Here is a 20,383-nt window from a genome sequence, read left to right on the forward strand (position 1 = left end):
GTCACCATGCCCGGGCTGTTTTGGTTTATGTGTTTCATGTTGGAGGCTTTACTCACAAGTCTAATCATTTTTGACTGTCCATTCTTATTTAAAAGTGAGACTACCCCAAAACTGATTGGAAGCTCTTTGTGTAAGTAGATTTTGTTGAGTGGTGGGCATTGCTGTGAGGTGATGATCTGTTTTTTAAATTGGCCTGGCAGTTCCTAAATGTCTGTATCTTTTCCCTAGGTTCCTATTCAGTTTCTCTTGAGAGGAATCCTTCAGTCTCCTGCCTTAGAGGCAGGGAAACTCACGATGGAGCTGTAGCAAGTTGACTTTATCTTCATTCTCCTGTTTTCTTCATTTTCCACCTTATTACCCTCCCCAACCTTGGCGTTGGTCTCTCTAATCGTATTTCTCTGGGGAGCACAAGTAGTAATCTCTTCCTGGGGAGAGAGACCCCCAGACTTTAGTCCTGCACCTTGCCCCGTATTCCCCAGTGCCCAGTCTCTCACTCTTCAGCCTTCCCACGGCTCCATGCCTTCCTTCTTGTCAGTGTCCCCCTTGGCAGGAACTCCCTTTGAGGCTTCCTCAGGTCTGCTGGTTCAGGTACACGCCTCTGTCACCTTCCCATCTTCCACACTTCCCTTGCTCTGATCTTTGTGGGTTTATATCTTTCTTTCCATTGCTTTCATTTCATTGGGCAGGGAATACCCAACTCTACTTAATATAGCACTTGGAACCTAGTTGCGTTTCAGAGAATGTTCTATTACTTGTGGACTCATGGCACCTGTGGCATTTACTATGTCCTTTGGCTGATGATTATTGCCCGTTATTTCTCTGATCTCCTGTTTCATCTTTCTCTTAGTACAAGTGTGGCATATATGTGTATTGTGTGTGTTTGTACACACAGGCAATCCATATATATATTATATATTATATAATATATCATTTATAATATAATGTAATATAAATGTATTATTTATAATATGTATATTATATAATATATAAATAATATAATACAATATAATACATATGTATTTAGGAGGAGAGCAATTCTGGAATATAGTGTAGAATTGTGGATTATCAGCCTGAGATGGGACAAAGGGCATTAGGGCATCATTTACACATTTTGAGGGTGTTAGAACAGGATTTGGTTATCATGGATTTTCAGATCCACTAATGTTTACTTTCCATTTAAGGCACATTAAATCAAGAGATAGTCAGTACACATAAAAGAGGAGATTTACTTTATGTATTTATCAAATATTTCACAAATTAAATATAAAATATTGAACATATCATGTATTATTTATTTATTTTTTTGCTGACAGAGTCTCCCTGTGTTGCCCAGGATGAAGTACAGTGACATGACTGTATAATAGCTCACTGCAGCTTCAAAATCCTGGATTTCAGGTGATCCTCCTCCCTCAGCCTTCTGAGTAGCTGGGACTACAGGCTCATTAGCCGTGTTGCCTGGCTAATTTTTGAATTTTTTATAGAGACAGAGTTTTGCGTTGTTGTCCGGGCTGGTCTTGAACTCTTAGCTTCTGGAGATCCTTGCACCTTAACCTCCCAAAGTGCTGGAATTACAGGCGTGAGCCACAGTTCCTGGCCTGTTACCAAGTATTTTTTAACGTTTACTAGTTTGATGGGTAACGATGATATATTATTGTTTTAATTAGCATATTGTACTCAGGATTCAGGCTGAAGATCTTTTCATATATTTATTAGCTGTGGGACCTTGGCTATTTCAGCAAGTATTTTTTGAGTAATTTCTCTTTAGCAGCATGCCGGAAGTTGATTAGGGATAAGGAAGAAGTATAAGGCCTGATTCATACCTCTCAGGAATAATCTACCTGGGGAGATGTTTTATGTACTACAGCATAATAACATTTCAAGGCCGCTTTTACATAATCGCAGCTTTAGGGGATTAGTGGAGAGTTTTAAGGGGTAACAGGGAGGAATGATAGAATCAGTTTTACACATGTTAAGATTGAGTTCTTGACTACATTGCATTGAAGATAGGTCCTTTGAAAGGTTTGCTACTAAAAGCATCAGCAATAGCCTACTTCTCGTATCTAGCATAGACTTACATAAGGATCACTGTTACCAACAAACTTACTGATTGTATTATATATATTATCATTGAGTTAAAAAAAGTCTTAAGTAATTTAGAGATATCAATACAACTGGCTTCCTGACTAGAGGTTGGGTCTAGAAGGAGAAATTTGAAAGTAGTATCATGGAAGCCGATAGAAAAACCAGGAGATGGGATCAGTTACTGACAGATTTAGAGAAAGAAGAGCTGGAAGCCAAGGGAGTCTAATGATGCCCAGTGAGGGCAAAGGCAGTAGGAGTCTTTGGAGATGACCCAATAGTGTTTTCTACTTTACTCTAGTTTTCATTGATAAGGGTCTTGAGAGTTCCAAATAAATTGGGAGGAGGTGATTGTGTGTGTGTGTTTGGAATCCTTGGCAGGAGTCATTGCATAAGAGATGCCGTTGGGGCTCAGTTTTCTACTTTGCTTTTTGCGGGGGAGCAGATGGATCTTTCTGGCAAGAGTGCCTCAGTGGCTACTGGTCTTATTATGTCTGAACTTGTTCCTCCTGTATATTCCAGCGGCCCAGGGTGTCTGCTTAGGTGCACTAGCCAAGCTTCTGTTAGTTGCTTCTGGGCCTTTTTCTGGCCTTTCTGCCTTTGTGCCAGAGTTCCTGTTCACCCTCTTTGGGATGGTGCCCTTGAAGGCCCTTGAGCCTGCTCTGGGATGCCATTTCCCTTTTTAGACCATCTCCAGCTGTTTTCTATTTTATAGGGATTCTTCACAGCTTCTGGCCCCCTGTTATTTATTTTATTTTATTTATTTTATTTTATTTTATTTTATATTTTTTATTTTATTTATTTATTTATTTATTTTGAGACGGAGTCTCGCTCTGCCGCCCAGGCTGGAGTGTAGTGGTCGGATCTCAGCTCACTGCAAGCTCCGCCTCCTGGGTTTAGGCCATTCTCCTGCCTCAGCCTCCCGAGTAGCTGGGACTACAGGCGTCCGCCACGTCGCCCGGCTAGTTTTTTTTTGTATTTTTTAGTAGAGACGGGGTTTCACCGTGTTAGCCAGGATGGTCTTGATCTCCTGACCTCATGATCCGCCCGTCTCGGCCTCCCAAAGTGCTGGGATTACAGGCTTGAGCCACTGCGCCCGGCCTATTTTGTTTTTTGAGCATGGCTGTGTAATCACTGGCTATTTAAAAAAATATTGTTTATATTATTTCTAGGGTTTGGTGAGAAAAAACGGGGAAGGAGGCACTGTACTCTTTGCTCACTTGGCTGTCTCAATTTTTTTTTTGTTAACGTTCTGTTCAGTGTCTCTCCTGATATGCTTGTAGGGTTTATTCATATTGTTTTAGAACGAGTTCATAGTGTTCTTAGACTGAGCAGTTATTTTGATTTATTAATTTTATTTTTGATACAAAGTCTTGCTGTGTTGCATAGTGCAGTGTTGCAGGCGTGGCTCACTGCAGCATCGAACTCTTGGGCGCAAGCAATCCTTCTGAGTAACTGACCACAGGCTTGTGCCACCATGTCCAGCTAGTTTTAATTTTTTTGTATAGATGGTCTTGCCATGTTGCCCAGGCTGGCCTCGTACTCCTGGGCTCAAGCATTCCTCCTGCTTCTGTCTCCCAAAGTGCTGGGATTACAGGTGTGCAGGTGTTTGATTTAAGACTTAATTTTGTGGTCTATCCTAGCCGCCTTGAAAATAAAGTTTATTTCCTATAAACCAGTAGAAAACAGTCATAGGATATGAACAGGTAATGGCCTTATTCACGGCAAGAGAGATGCAAAATAAAATTATATTGAAAAACTGTTTTATTAAAAATCTAAGTCGGCAAGGATCAGAAAGTTTGATTAAACAATGGTGGCTGTGAAGTAGAGAAATAGGCATTGCTGGTGAGAATCCAAGTATCTATCAAAATTACAAATGCGTATACCCTTTTACCCAGCAATTCTATTTCTCTGGATTTATCATATCTGTCTACTCATACATGTGTGAAATATTTTATATGCTTATGTAAGTGATAGTATGAGATATAAGTAATGTATATATCTTATTGGGGAATGACATTTATTTATTTTCTATTACTTGGAGAATGGTTTGTAATAGCAAACGATGTAGACTACTTAAATGTCCATCAATATGGTATTTGAGAAATTATAAAATGGAATGTTACACAGTTGTAAAAAGGAATGAAGTGCTTCATATACAGATATATAATGACTTCCTATATATTGATGAGTGGGAATAGCAGAGTATAGAGGAATATGTCATATGCTATGGTTTGTTTAAAAAGAGGTTGAACATATGTTTGTATATACACAGAATGTCTGTGGAATGATGTCCAAGAAACTGGGAATGTTTTCTCTGAGTTGAGAAGGTGGTTAGAAGATGGGATGGGAAGAAGACTTTTCACTGTATATCCTTTGAAGCTTTTGTATTTTGTACCATGTATATTACTGATACAAAAAGAACATAAAATAAACAAAAACATCTGACAGATTTTGTTAGTAGACTCTTTGATAGTATTGTTTCTCATTGTTGCTTCACCTGGTGGGAGGAGGAGGTTGATTCCAAAATAAAATTTTGTTCTTTTGAAAATTCAGCATTCATGTACTTAATTAAACTCCCGGAGTAAAATTGCTTGCTTTTAAGGTATCACACAAAAATAGTAAGATACTGGTCTATTTAAATGAGAACAAATTGTTATGATTCTCATTTCTTTTGATCTGGTGTCATTTTTATCCTGTTATAAAATTAACAGAATAAAAATTAAATTCATTAAAATATGAAGCGCAGAGAAGGAAAATTGAGTGCATGGTAGAGCCAGGAGGACCCATACTTAAATTGCTGTCAGTAATCCAACACTCTTTGAACTAACCCACTTTCATCCATACAGTTAGAGGTGCTTATTCAGTACACTAATATTAGGCCTATAATCCTAACTGCTAATTAGCATGAGTCCCCTGATAAATAGCACACTGTAAACAAGTAGTCAAGGTCCTTTTTACTTGTTTGTTTAAACATATATTTTATTGAGGCATATTCAGGGTCACAGGGATTATTGGACAAATAAAAATAATTTGAAAGGTTTGGCTAAAAATGAACCAGCAATATCCTTAAGTAGGTGGTAGAGGACAAAATTTGTTGTATACTTCTCAGAGTTAATGAAATTAATGCAGATCCCAGAGGACCCAAGAACATTACTTATTTTGTTTTTATTGAAAAAGTTCAATTTTGAATAAAATTTGAAAGAAATAATTTATTGGGTAGCTGGGAGAGGTGACTCATACCTCTAATCCCAGTGCTTTTGGAAGCCTAGGCAAGAGGATCGCTTGAGGCCAGGAGATTCAGATTAGCCTCAGTAACATAGCAAGACCCTCATCTCTACAAAAAATTTTAAAAAGTTTGCAGGGTGTGGTGGCATGTACCTGTAATCCCAGCTACTCAGAAGGCTAAGGCGGAAGGATTGCTTGAATCCAGGAGTTTGAAGCTACAGTGAACTATGTTCGTGCCACTGCACTCTAGTCTGGGTGACAGAGTGAGACCCAATCTCTAAAATAAGTAAATAAATTTATTTTGGAAAGCTAGTGTAAGTGAAAGAGCATTCTATACTATGACACTGAGTAACTAGAATGTGAGATCCTGATATCTCATCATGTATAATATGGATGATGAAGTAACTTAATATGTAAAAACAATCCTAGTGGTTGTGAAAGAAAGTACTTATTAGTCTGATTTGTTGGCACCTCTCTGGGACATGTAGATTCTTTTTCGTTTGTTTGTTTTTGTTTTTGTTTTTTTTGAGATGGAGTTTCGTGCTTGTTTCCCAGGCTGGAGTGCAATGGCGCAATCTCGGTTCACTGCAACTTCCATCTCCTGGGTTCAAGTGATTTTCCTGCATCAGCCTCCTGAGTAGCTGGGATTACAGATGCCCGCCACTTTGCCTGGCTAATTTTTTGTATTTTTAGTAGAGATGGGGTTTCACCATGTTGGCCAGGCTGATCTTTAACTCCTGACCTCAGGTGATCCACGTGCCTCAGCTTCCCAAAGTGCTGGGATTACAGGCATGAGCCACTGTGCCCGGCCTTGTGGTTTTAATGGAGCACTTTATGAGATTAGGTTTCTCTTTTCTTAGCATATCAATTATACTTTTTTTTTTTCACTTTTTTAATGGTTACCCTAGAGTTTGCAATCTACATTTACAAGCAGTCCAAGACTGCTTTTAAATAGCACAATAACAACGCTACCACTTCACAGATTGTGCAATACCTTATAATAACGAAGTATTCCTAATTCCATCTGCCTGTCTGTTGTATTTTCAGTTCACATATACATTGCTGTCCTTCACTTCACTTCTTTTTTTTGAGATGGAGTCATGCTCTGTTGCCCAGACTGAAGTGCAGTGGCATGATCTTGGCTCACTGAAACCTCTGCTGCCTGGGTTCAAGTGATTCTTGTGCCTTAGCCTCCCCAGTAGCTTGGATTACAGGCACATGCCACCATGCTCTGCTAATTTTTGTATTTTTTGTAGAGATGGGATTTTACCATGTTGGCCAGGCTGGTCTTGAACTCCTGACCTCAAGTGATCTGCCTGCCTTGGCCTCCTAAAGTGCTGGGATTATAGGTATGAGCCACCACACCTGGCCCAAAAGTTTTTAATTTGCAGAAGCCCAGTTTATCAATTTTTTTCTTTTATGGGTTGTGCTTTTTTTTTTTTTTTTAAATAGTTGAAATTGCCATGTGGTGCCACCACACCTGCCTAATTAAAAAAAAAATTTTTTTTTTTAGAGACAGGGTATTGCTATGTTGCCCAGGCTGGTGTCTAATCCCTGCCCTCAAGCAATCCTCCTGCCTCAGCCTCCTGAGTTGCTGTGATTACAGGCATGATCTACTGCATCTGGCCAGAAAATATTTCATTTTTAATCAAAGTAGTATATGGACATGATTTTGAAAAGTCAACTAATATGACAGACTTAATATAAAAAACTGCTCTACCACCCTCCCTATTCCAGAATCCTTTTCCACAGGGGTGGCCACTTTCTTTTTCTTTTCTTGTTGCCCAGGCTGGAGTGCAGTGGTGCGATCTCGGCTCACTGCAAACTCTGCCTCCCGGGTTCAAGTGATTCTCCTGTCTCAGCCTCCCAAGTAGCTGGGATTACAGGCACTGGCCACTACACCCAGCTAATTTTTGTATTTTTAATAGAGACGGGGTTTCATCATATTGGTCAGGCTGGTCTCAAACTCCTGACCTCAGGTGATCCACCCACCTCGGCCTCCCAAAGTGCTGGAATTACAGACGTGAGCCACTGCACCTGGCCACCACTTTAAAATCTATAAGCTGTTGCTTTTTGCTATTTACCTCCTTATTTATTTATTTATTTATTTAACTTGAGACAGAGTTTCACTCTGTTGCCCAGGCTGGATTGCAGTGGCACAATCCCAGCCCACTGCAGTCTCCACCTCCCGGGTTTAAGTGATTCTCATGCCTCAGCCTCCTGAGGAGCTGGGATTATGGACATGCTCCAACATGCCTGGCTAATTTTTGTATTTTTAGTAGAGATGGGTTTTCACTGTGTTGGCCAGGTTAGTCTCGAACTTCTGGCCTTAAGTGATCCACCTACATCGGCCTCCCAAAATGTTGGGATTACACCACACCTGGCCCTGCTTCCTTATTTATAGCTAATACATTTTTACTGTTTTTTGATTTACTAACTTTACATATTTTCTATTGAGCACTACCTATTATGGAAGATGAAAGTTTAGCAGTCATAGACCACCAATCCTGCTTCTTTTTCCGGAATCTTGTGAGAGTTAGCTCACAATTTTTGATTAAATATTTAGTATTTATATCATAGTGATTATATAAATACTGATTACTGTTGAATTTAGTCATATACTATGATTACATGACCTTTCTTAAATAATTTCTGTTTTTCCCAAAGTATGTAGTCTATATAAAATTATTTACTTTATTCTCCATGTAACTATTATTCATTGCTTCCAAATTCTCCTACAGTGTTGTAACAGTCCACAGAGTAAGGTTAGACACATCAAGTGAACTGTCAGTTCTATGCTTTCTTCTCCTGGAGATCTGCGAGCCGTTTTGACTCTTGTCCCAGCCTGCTGCGTGGCTGTGATTCTCTATACCACTGCCCTGTGTTGGATTCCTTGTTTCTTGAATTTCTTCCTTTTTCTTGGCTTACTCCCTCATGTGGAAGGAGTACATCTTGTAGCTTCCTTGTAGGTTCCTGGGAGGTCTTTTGAATCTTGGCAAATCAGAAAATGTTTTTATTCTACTTTCAAACTTAACTGATAGCTTGAAAAGCTATAGATTTCTGGTTAAATTATTTCCTTTTGGCCAGGCTCAGTGACTCATGCCTGTAATCTCAGCACTTTGGGAAGCCAAGGCAGGAGGATTGGTTGAAGCCAAGGCAGAAGGAGTTCGAGACCAGCCTGGGCAACACAGTGAGACCCCATCTTTACCAAATAAAAAATATTAGCTGGGATTTGGTGACATGTACCTGTAGTTCCAGCTACTTAGGAGGGTGAGGCGTGAGGATGTCTTGAGCCCAGGAGTTAGAGGTTACAATGAGCTGTAATCAATTCATTGTACTCCAGCGTTGTACTCAGCAACAGAGTGAGGCCCTGTCTCTTGAAAACAGAACAAAACAAAAAACTGTTTTAATACTAGTGCTAGCTGTGAATAAATCCATAATATTTTTTGTGAGTTTTAAAATCTTGTAAATGACAGCATACCATATCTATTAGGTAGCCTGCTTTTTAAAAAAACATTTTATATTTTTGAGATGTATCCATTTAGCTCTGTTTCATTCATTTTCACTAGTGTATTATATCCCCTTATAATTTTGATAGCTTAAAATACTATTGTAAGTTAGGAATTTATGTATTTCAGAGTATTTCTTTTTTTTTTTTTTTTTTTTTTCTTTTTGAGATGGAGTCTTGCTCTTGTTGCCCAGGCTAGAGTGCAATGGTGTGATCTTGGCTCACTGCAGCCTCTGCCGCCTGGGTTCAAGTGATTCTCCTGCCTCAGCCTCCCTTGTAGCTGGGATTACAGGCATGCGCCACCATGCCAGACTAATTTTGTATTTTGAGTAGAGGGGGTTTCTCCATGTTGGTCAGGCTGGTCTTGAACTCCGGACCTCAGGTGATCTGCCTGCCTTGGCCTCCCAAAGTGCTGGGATAACAGGTGTGAGCCACTGCGCCTGGCCTTCAGGGTATTTCTTTTATAGCATTTTCTAATTGGGCTTAACAAGCCCTACTTTAAGAAATTAAACCTTATGATTAGCTAGCTTAATATAGAGGCTTAATTGAAGCTGAATTATTATTCATTTGAAGTTGAATTGAGTTATTGGGGCCCCTGTCCCCTTGCAGGAAGGATGAAAGTAGTGGCTGGCCTCAGGTTCAGGGGCAGGTGATGAGGAACCAGATCAGTATTTCTCTCTCAGATTCGGAAGACCCAGCTGTCCATGTGCATCATCGGGGAAGCCTCTTGCTCTCAGAATAAGCAGCCCAATCCAGCTTCCAAATTCTGACCATGGCTTCAGTACCTTTGTGGAATGAGGAGGGACATGAGGAAGAAAGTGAGTCACTAATGTACATTCTCACCTGAGCTGAGCCACCTTTGGTCCCTGAGCCCATGTCGTTTCCTTTCGTTGTGATTGTAATTTTAAAATAGTATAATGTATTATTTACCTTATCATTATTTTGTTATTCAATGAGAGACCTTTTCTGAACAAATCAAGATAAAACATGATCTAGAAGTGTGTTAAATGTGATTTAAGGAAGACAGTGATTCATATTTGTAACTAAACTATTAGTTTTCTTCCCTTAGTGACTGAGAACAACCAATACTGACTTTTGAAGAGCCTCGTGGATACTAATTATTTATTCACTCACTTGTTCTTTCAACATACTGTTTAGGGAACTTTTTACATGCTAGTCTAGACAGTGGGCATAGAAAGATGAATAAAATAATTCCTGTCATAAAAATGTGCATGGTTTAGGAGAAGAGGCATATCAACAAAAACTACGTATATGCCCTATGGCAGAATGAGAGAAACATTAAATGTGATTCCTTTGTAACTGGGATCTCTTTCACTTGAAGTGGGTAATTCAGGTTTGTCCCCATGACCCCCATAAGTAGGGGTAGCACATGGTAATTACTTGAGCTATGTTCCCTTCCTTGTACATTCAAGCCATCCAGATTTCTGTATTTCTTTGTCACCATTGTTTTGGTTGTAAAACAGCTTCATTTTCAGACTAATTATAAGTTACCATTTTTATGATTTTGCTTTGAGACATTTTCTTGGGTAGAGATATGCCCATCCTAAGATACATAGTACAAGTACCATATAGATTTGGATTTTTGTGTTTGTATTGGCTAAGACAGGTGTTAGCTCCATATTTCTTTTTTTTTTTTTTTTTTTTTTCTTTCTGAGATAGAGTCTTGCTCTGTCACCAGGCTGGAGTGCAGTGGCACGATCTTGGCTTACTGCAACCTCTGCCTCCCGGGTTCGTGTGATTCTCCTGTCTCAGCCTCCCGAGTAGCTGGGACTACAGGTGTGTGCCACCATGCCCAGCTAATTTTTGTATTTTTAGTAGAGATGGAGTTTCACCATGTTGGCCAGGATGGTCTCAATCTCTTGACCTCGTGATCTGCCCGCCTTGGCCTCCCAAAGTGCTGGGATTACAGGCGTGAGCCACCATGCCTGGCCTAGCCCCATGTTTCTTGTAACTTTGTATCTGATGTCTAATATATTTATAAATACAGATGTGATTTTCTTTAGCAAGTTTATAGTTTTTTTTATAGGTAGACAAAGAATGATGGCTTTTGGGCCGGGCGCGGTGGCTCAAGCCTGTAATCCCAGCACTTTGGGAGGCCGAGATGGGCAGATCACAAGGTCAGGAGATCCAGACCATCCTGGCTAACCCGGTGAAACCCCGTCTCTACTAAAAAATATAAAACACTAGCCGGGCGAGGTGGCGGGCGCTTGTAGTCCCAGCTACTCGGGAGGCTGAGGCAGGAGAATGGTGTGAACCCGGGAGGCGGAGCTTGCAGTGAGCTGAGATCTGGCCACTGCACTCCAGCCTGGGCGACAGAGTGAGACTCCGTCTCAAAAAAAAAGAAAAAAGAAAAAAGAATGATGACTTTTGAACAAGTTTAAATTTTTTTATTTTTATTTTTTATAGGTTGTCTTGTGGAAATGCAGGTTTAAGGACAAGTTATCTGCTTAAGGTAGAAGATGGGATCAAATAGCAGCAGAATCGGCGATCTTCCTAAAAATGAATACTTGAAAAAGTTATCAGGCACGGAATCTGTCTCTGAGAATGACCCGTTCTGGAATCAGCTTCTCTCGTTTTCTTTCCCTGCACCAACTAGCAGGTAAGAGATTGCCTGGAGATTGAAAATTTGAATAGTGGGCCATATCAACTTGTGTGGTATGCAGATTAAAAAAAAAATTTAGAGGCCGGGCGCCGTGGCGCAAGCCTGTAATCCCAGCACTTTGGGAGGCCGAGTCGGGTGGATCACGAGGTCAGGAGATCGAGACCATCCTGGCCTACACGGTGAAACCCCGTCTCTACTAAAAAATACAAAAAACTAGCTGGGCGAGATGGCGGGCGCCTGTAGTCCCAGCTACTCGGGAGGCTGAGGCAGGAGAATGGCGTAAACCCGGGAGGCGGAGCTTGCAGTGAGCCGAGATTGCGGCACTGCACTCCAGCCTGGGCGACAGAGCGAGACTCCGTCTCAAAAAAAAAAAAAATTTAGAAATGTTCTGTCTATCTGGCCTGTCATACATAAATCAGTAGAAAATCCAAAAGATTTGAAAGTAGAAAATAAGCTTTTCTCTTCTTTTTACCCCACTCAGTAGCCACCTCCCTTCTCTAGAGGTGAGCACTGGTGGCAGTTGATTTTGAATCGTTCTAGAGATAGTATAGGTTACTTAAGCATATATCCCATATAGTTTCACAAAATTGTTTAAATACAAATGGTAGCATACTACATGTACTGTTCTGTCCCTTGCCTTTTTTCCCACAGTTAGGTAAAGTATATCTTGTATATGTAGCATATATGCAACTGCCTTATTCTTTTTAATGACTGTGGAGTATCTGTAGAATATATTTAATTGGTTTTCTGTTGATGAACATTTAGATTGTTTCCAGTCTTTGTTATAACAGTTATTGCCACATACATCATTTCTTATACACACAAATATATCTTTAATATAAATTCCTTGAAGTAGAATTGCTGGGTCAAAGTGTATGTGCATTTGCAGTTTGGTAGCTATGCCAAGTTGTGCTCCATGGAAGTTGTAGGAATTTACACACCTACCAGCAATGCATGAGAGGTGTGTTTCCCCATATCTTTGTCAGTTTGATGCATTTTTAGACCTTTGACCTTTGCCAGTTTCGGAGGTGAAAAACAATATCTCATTTTTAATTATATTACAAAAACTGATAGACAATAATATAGAATGACTAGAATATTGAATTCCCATACACTCAATAACTAGATTTTTAAAAATTTTATTTACTTTTTAAGAGCTTTATTATGATAGGCCAAATAGTAGCCCCCGAAACATGTTCATATCTTTGTCTGCAGAATCTGAATATGTTACATTACATGGCAAAGGGGAATTAAAGTAGCAAATGGCATTAAGGTTACTAATCAGCTGACCTTGAAATAGGGAGATTATCCTGGATTATCTGGGCAGGCCCAATGTAATCACAAGGCTTCTTGAAAGTGGAAGAGGGAGGTGGAAGAGAAAGTCAGATGTGATGTGAGGAGGACTCAGCCTGCCCTTGCTGGCTTTGAAGATGGTAGGGGGTCATGAGAAAGAAATGTGAGCAGCTTTGCTGGGCGCAGTGCCTTGCGCCTGTAATCCCAGCCCTTTCAGAGGCCGAGGCGGGCGGATCACGAGGTCAGGAGATCGAGACCATCCTGGCTAACACGGTGAAACCCCGTCTCTACTAAAAATGCAAAAAGTTAGCCGGGCGTAGTAGCGGGCGCCTGTAGTCCCAGCTACTCTGGAGGCTGAGGCAGGAGAATGATGTGAACCCGGGAGGCAGAGCTTGCAGTGAGCCGAGATCACGCCACTGCACTCCAGCCTGGATGACAGAGCGAGACTCTGTCTCAAAAGAAAAAAAAAAAAAAAGAAATGTGAGCAGCTTCCAGAAGCTGGCAGAGGCAAGAATGCAGATTTCCCTCTGGAGCCTCCGGAAAGGAATGCAGCCTTATTGACATCTTGATCTTAGCTCATTGAGTGTCAGACTTTGGACCTACAGAACTGTAGGATAATAAATTTATGTTGTTTGCACCACTAAATTTTGATAACTTTTCAAGTAGCAATAGAAAAATAATACACTTTTTGAGGTATGTTTCATATATCATGTAATTCACCCATTTAAATTGTATTATTCAGTGTTTTTATTCACAGAATTGTGTAACAATCACCAATTTTAGAACATTATAATCCCAGAAAGGAGCCCCATCCCATGCCCATTAGCAGACATTCCCCCAAACTCTAGATTGCACTAGCAACCACTTATTTATTTGTTTGTTTATTTTTTGAGAGGGAGTCTCAGTCTGCTGGAGTGCAGTGGCACGATCTCTGCTCACTGCAAACTCTGCCTCCTGGATTCAAGCAATTCTCCTGCCTCAGCCTCCCGAGTAACTGGGCTTACAGGTGCATGCCACCACACCTGGCTAATTTCTGTATTTTTTGTGGAGATGAGGTTTCACCACGTTGGCCAGGCTGGTCTCAAACTCCTGACCTCAAGTGATTCACCTTCCTCAGCCTCCCAAAGTGCTGGGATTACAGGTGTGAGCCACAGCGTCCAGCCACTAATTTAATAACAACTACTACTATCTTTGCCTCTTCTAGACGTTTCATGTAAATGGAATTGTAACAATAGGTGGTCTTTTGTGACTGGCTTCTTTTTTTTTCTTCTACTTTTTTAGAGATGGGGTCTTGCTCTGTTACCTAGGCTGGTCTTAAACTCCTGGGTTCAAGCAATCCTCAGCACCCCGAAGTGCTGGGATTACAAGCGTGAGCCACTGCACCCAGCTGTGACTGGCTTCCTTCACTGAGTGTAATATTCATACATGTTGTTGCATGCACCAGTACTTGCATTCCTTTTTTTTTTTTTTGAGACAAGGTCTCACTCTGTTGCCCAGGCTGGATTGCAATAGTGCGATCGTAGCTCCCTATAGCCTTGAACTCCTGGACTCAAGTGATCCTTCCACTTCACCTTCCCGAGTAACCACAGGCATGCCTGGTCTTGAACACCTGGCCTCAAGTGATCCTCCTTCCTCTGCCTCTGAAAATGTTGGGATTATAAGCATGAGCCACTGCACCCAGCCTCTGTACCTTTTTATTGCTGAGTGATACTCCATTGTATGGATATACTGCACTTTGTTTATCCATTCAGAAATTAATAGACATTTGGATTGTTTCCATATTTTGTTCATTATTGTTTTTTAAGTATCTTAAAGTCTTTTTTTACATAACCATAATACCATTATCTCACCTAACAAAATTAACAATAATTCCTGCTACCCAGTTCATATTTAAAATTTTCCAGTTGTTTTATAGTTTATTACAATTAGGAGCCAAATAAGGTGCATATGTTGCATTTGATGGTTCTTGTTCTTAAATGTCTTTTAAAGTAGAATATAGGTATCCACTTCCCACCTTGCCACTATTTTTTGCTTCATGTCATTTTTTTTTTTTTTTGAGACGGAGTCTCGCTCTGTCGCCCAGGCTGGAGTGCAGTGGTCGGATCTCAGCTCACTGCAAGCTCCGCCTCCCGGGTTTACGCCATTCTCCTGCCTCAGCCTCCCAAGTAGCTGGGACTACAGGCACCCGCCAACTCGCCCGGCTAGTTTTTTGTATTTTTTAGTAGAGACGGGGTTTCGCCGTGTTAGCCAGGATGGTCTCGATCTCCTGACCTCGCGATCCACCCGTCTCGGCCTCCCAAAGTGCTGGGATTACAGGCTTGAGCCACGGCGCCCGGCCATGTCATTTTTAAAACAAATTGTGTCAGTTTTTCTGTAGAATGTTCCATCTTCTGTATTTATCTGATTGCTTTTCACGCCTTGTAACTTGTTCTTTTGTTCTATGTATTTCCTGTAAATTGGAAATGAGATTTAAAAGCTTGATAAAATTTAGGTTAATCATTTTTGGTAAGGTTTTCCATATGTAGAAAAAGTGTGTTTTATACCAATTATCATACTAAGATTGATCAGAGTTTTGAGTGTAAATATTTCAGCATCTATTGATTTTTGTCTGAATCACCTGTTTTATGAGGTTACAAAATGGTAATATTTCTTTTTTTTTTTTCTTTTTTTTGAGACGGAGTCTCGCTCTGTCGCCCAGGCTGGAGTGCAGTGGCCTGATCTCAGCTCACTGCAAGCTCCGCCTCCCGGGTTTACGCCATTCTCCTGCCTCAGCCTCCCGAGTAGCTGGGACTACAGGCACCCGCCACCTCGCCCAGCTAGTTTTTTGTACTTTTTAGTAGAGACGAGGTTTCACCATGTTCGCCAGGATGGTCTCGATCTCCTGACCTCGTGATCCGCCCGTCTCGGCCTCCCAAAGTGCTGGGATTACAGGCTTGAGCCACCGCGCCCGGCCGGTAATATTTCTAATTTGGTCATTTCTACATTTATTAACTGGAGTTCTTCTGTAAAGAGGACTTTACGTCATCAATTAGGTTATGTAAAATATAGTTCTTACTATATTTATTACTAATTAAGGGTAAGCATTTCAGTTTTTTTCTTCACCGATTTTCAGGAAGGGGTTGGCGTAATCGTGACAAAGAAGTCTATACTTCTCGTTTCCCTTGACCTCAGAGGTAGAGGGCCTATTTGTCTGTCTTTTGAGGGTAAATTCATATATATACACACACACACACGTTTTTCAGTGTGACTAATAGCAGTCGTTTTTCTTTTTGATACCCAGTTCAGCAAGTTTTGGATAGTGGTCCTTATGGTTTTATTTGCCTTTCTTTAATAATTAAGGTTGTGTTTATTTTCATATGTTTAAGGAGTATTGATTCTTTTCGGGAATGTCTGTTACCTTTTGCATACGGTACTTTTTTACATTTTTGGCAATACATTTTATTTATTTTATTTTATTTTATTTTTTATTTTATTTTATTTTATTTATTTTATTTTATTTCTTTTATTTATTCTTATTTATTTATTTTATTTTATTTATTTTATTTTATTTATTTCTTTTATGTATTTTATTTTATTTATTTATTTTATTTATTTATATTGAGACAGAGTCTCGCTGTTGTCTCCCAGGCTGAGTGCAAGGGCCAGATCTCAGCTCACTGCAAGCTCCGCCCTCCCCGGTTTACGCCATTCTCCTGCCTCAGCCTCCCGAGTAGCTTGGGGCTACAGGCGCCCGCCACCTCGCCCGGCTAGTTTTTTGTATTTTTTAGTAGAGACGGGGTTTTCACCGTGTTAGCCACGGATGGTCTTGATCTCTGACCTCGTGATCCGCCAGTCTCGGCCTCCCAAAGTGCTGGGATTACAGGCTTGAGCCACCGCGCCCGGCCACATTTTAATTTTTAACTTTATTGTAGACAGTTGGATTGAGCCTTAGAAGTTTAATTTAGTTTAAGCCGGGCCGTGGTGGCTCATGCCTGTAATCCCAGCACTTTGGGAGACCGGGGCGGGTGGATCACCTGAAGTCAGCAGTTCAAGACCAGCCTGGTCAACATGGTGAAACCCCGTCTCTACGAAAAATACAAAAAATTAGCTGGGCATGGTGGCGGGCGCCTGTAATCCCAGCTACTTGGGAGGCTGAGGCAAGAGAATCACTTGAACCTGGGAAGTGGAGGTTGTGGGGAGTCAAGATCGCGCCATTGCACCCCAGCCTGGACAACAAGAGCAAGACTCCGTCTCAAAAAAAAAAAAAAAAAAGTTTAACTTAGTTTATAATTAATCAGATGGCTTGGATTAGATGTATTTTATATTGAAGTGGTTACTTATTCTTGCTTCTGAGATCCTTGGAAAATTAAAGGTGGCTGTGGATTGGTGGGAAAGGTCATACTGGAGATGAGCTGTGGCATCAACAAATTTTGACATCATTTCCTTAGTCCTTGCAGAATTATCATTGAGTACTGCTGCTTATGTGATAGTGATACGACTTAGAGGAAGAAAGGGCAAAATGGAGAGCGTGATTTATCGTCCAAAATAATTTTTCTTTTCACTTATGTAAATTCTAATATAATTTATAAAGCTATTCCAAATTACAGTATATGGTTTTTACACTGAAATATACTAAAGTAGACTTAACTAAAAAGAGATATGTACCGTGTTTAAGGAATAAGGAGACTGCTGTTAAAATGTCACTTCTTTTCAAATTGACCTATAGATTGAAGACAATTTGAATTAAAATTCTGAAAGCCTTGTTTTGGAAGATTAGGGGATCTTGATAAGTTTATTCTGAACTGTGTATGAAAAAGAATAAAGAACAAGAATAACTGAAATACTTAAGAATAATAAGAATAAGAATAAATGTATGTGTATGTACTTGTTTTATGGGGAGCTGGCATATCAGTGGGGAAAAAGATGAACTTCTCAAAAAACAGTGATGGGAATAATTTGTTAGCCATTTTTGTCACCTGTGCCAGTGCCTCACAGTTTAAGTTATTATGGCTTTATAGTTTATTTTGTTAATTGCTACTTTTACTCAAAAAAAATTTTTTTTTTGAGACAGAATCTCGCTTTGTTGCCCAGGCTGGAGTGCAGTGGTATGATCTTAGCTCACTGCACCCTCTGCCTCCCAGGTTCAAGCAATTCTCCTGCCTCAGCCTTCTAAGTAGCTGGGATTGCAGGCACCTGCCACCCTGCCTGGCTAATTTTTGTATTTTTAGTAGAGACGGAGTTTCATCATCTTGGCCAGGCTGGTCTTGAACTCCTGACCTCATGATCCACCTGCCTTGGCCTCCCAAAGTGCTGGGATCCCTTTATACCTTTCTCTTAAATCACCTGGGTGATTTAAGAAAAGGGAATGGCAGCCAGGCACAGTTGCTCACGCCTGTAATCCCAGCACTTTGGGAAAGGTATAAAGGGATCTTAGTGAAAAAACTGTAAAGTAAATAAACTGCATTGTAAATCTGTGAGGGTATATTTATAAAGGTTTCTTCCTGTCCCCACCGCCACAAGTGAGTTTACATGATAGAGGTTTCGTTTGTGGTGTTGCATATACTTTTGGCCTGTCACTTTCTCTTTGGCACTGCCCTGCTCCTCACTGATGGTATTTGATGTGTGACCTTGGGACTGAGTAGGCTTTGAGGTAGCACTTACCCCCTCGTTGACAGAGTCAGGGACCAAGATTACCTAGTTTATGAATTATTCAGGACTAAGATGAATCTCAGTAGAAGAGACTCTGAATCTAGATAATTCTGAGATTGTTCACTCTTGGAATTCCTTAGATACGTGTGTACCATCTTCAAGTAAAGTCCATTTTTGTAGCCAAAAATTGATGTTTGCTGTAATTTTTAGAAATACTAATAAGGCCTTTAGGGTGAATCTAATCCTTCCTTACTATTAACTATTTTTAGCATCAGAGTAATCAGATTTTGTTAGAGTTTCCACATGTGGTTCTAAAATCTTACTTAAATTATTTAATAGTTTTAAATTTTTCACTCTTAAAATTGTGCAGCAAAGGTCTGAAACAAAATGAAGAATAATTAAATACTAAAGGTTAATAATGTACACTGTTTTTTTCCTAAACATTTTAAACTACTTACATGACTGATTTTCTTTTTTTGTTTTTTTGAGACGGAGTCTAGCTCTATTGGCAGGCTGGAGTGCAGTGGCGTGATCTCGGCTCGCTGCAGCCTCCGCCTCCTGGGTTCAAGCAATTCTCCTGCCTCAGCGTCCCGAGTAGCTGGGACTACAGGTGCGTGCCACCATGCCTGGCTAATTTTTGTATTTTCGGTAGACACGGGGTTTCACCATGTTGACCAGGATGGTCTTGATCTCAACCTCGTGATCTGCCTGCCTTGGCCTCCCAAAGTGCTGGGATTACAAGGGTGAGCCACCGCACCTGGATTATGACTGATTTTATACATGTTTCTAAACTACATAATGGCAGCAAAAACAAAAAACAGACCTGTGCTTATTATTTTTTGGTTCATAGACATCTGAGTCTATGGTGTGTGTGAACATAATCATGTGTCATGGTTATCATTGAGAACTGCTGGACCAGACTATCTCTGTGTATCAAACTATTATTCATTTATTTGTTTCTCAGGCTATAATAGTTAGCTAGATATATGATGTCTCTTGTCCTTAAAGGCTTATAATCTTTTTTTTTTTTTTTTTTTTTTGAGACAGAGTTTCACTCTTGTTGCCCAGGCTAGAGTGCAATGGTGTGATCTCGGCTCACTGCAACTTCCGCCTCCCGGGTTTGTGATTCTCCTGCCTCAGCTTCCCATGTAGCTGGGATTACAGGCATGTGCCAGCATGTCCGGCTAATTTTGTATTTTTAGTAGAGATGGGGTTTCTCCATGTTGGTCAGGCTGGTCCTCAGGTGATTGGCTTGCCTTGGCCTCCCAAAGTGCTGAGATTACATGTCCAGCCAGGGCTTATAATCTTATCTGTAAATCAGCAAACAAGTATGGTGAAATATGATAAAGGGTGTTATAGAAGAATTGCATTGTATGCATATGCAAACAAATATGCACATATATCCCTTCTCTTTTTTTGACAAATGCATGTATGTTACACACACTTTTTCACTTTGTGCTTTTTTTCATCAGTTGTATCTTGTAGAGCCTTCTATATATATTAACTTCCTCCCTCTTTTTAATGGGAGACATATATACCAAAACTAATTGGATTTACCATTTGGATTTTACCATTTGGATTGCTTCCAGTGTTTTGTTATTACATATAATGTAGCAGTGAATAACCTTATACAGGCTGGGTGTGGTGGTTCATCCCTGTAATTCCAGCATTTTGAGAGGCTGAGGCAGGAGGATCTTTTGAGGCCAGGAATTTGACACCAGCCTGGGCAACATGGCGAGACCCCATCTCTACAAAAAATAAAAAAATTAGCAGAGCTCGGTGGCTTATGCTTGTAGTCCCAACTACTTGGGAGGCTGAGTCAGGAGGATCCCTTGAGCCCAGGAGTTCAAGGTTGTAGTGACTATGATCAGGTCAATGCTCTCTCCAACCTGGACAACAGAACAAGATCCTGTCTCAAACACCACCATCACCAACACCACCACTACCACCTTATACATATGGATAGAAGTGATTTCTTGTACTATAAAGGAAACGTGACCAAATGACTTCTAGTAATGCTTCCA

The 20,383-nt window shown here is 40.4% G+C and overlaps 1 protein-coding gene across 3 annotated transcripts in view; it reads left to right on the top strand.

The window, feature by feature from the left end:
* The window catches only part of DYM (dymeclin), a 427,792-nt gene that overhangs the window by 18,106 nt on the left and 389,303 nt on the right, over positions 1–20,383 (top strand). For 2 of the 3 annotated variants that reach the window (XM_030925872.1, XM_030925871.1), the window contains exon 2: positions 11,243–11,435. In XM_030925872.1, the coding sequence (XP_030781732.1) occupies positions 11,296–11,435 (140 nt within the window). In that variant the 5' untranslated portion in view covers positions 11,243–11,295. Of the gene's footprint in view, positions 1–9,498; positions 9,634–11,242; positions 11,436–20,383 lie in introns of all 3 variants that reach the window. The other variant, XM_030925870.1, reaches the window with a different exon arrangement.

The sequence above is a fragment of the Rhinopithecus roxellana genome, chromosome 21, assembly GCF_007565055.1.
Source record: "Rhinopithecus roxellana isolate Shanxi Qingling chromosome 21, ASM756505v1, whole genome shotgun sequence".
Lineage (NCBI taxonomy): Eukaryota > Metazoa > Chordata > Mammalia > Primates > Cercopithecidae > Rhinopithecus > Rhinopithecus roxellana.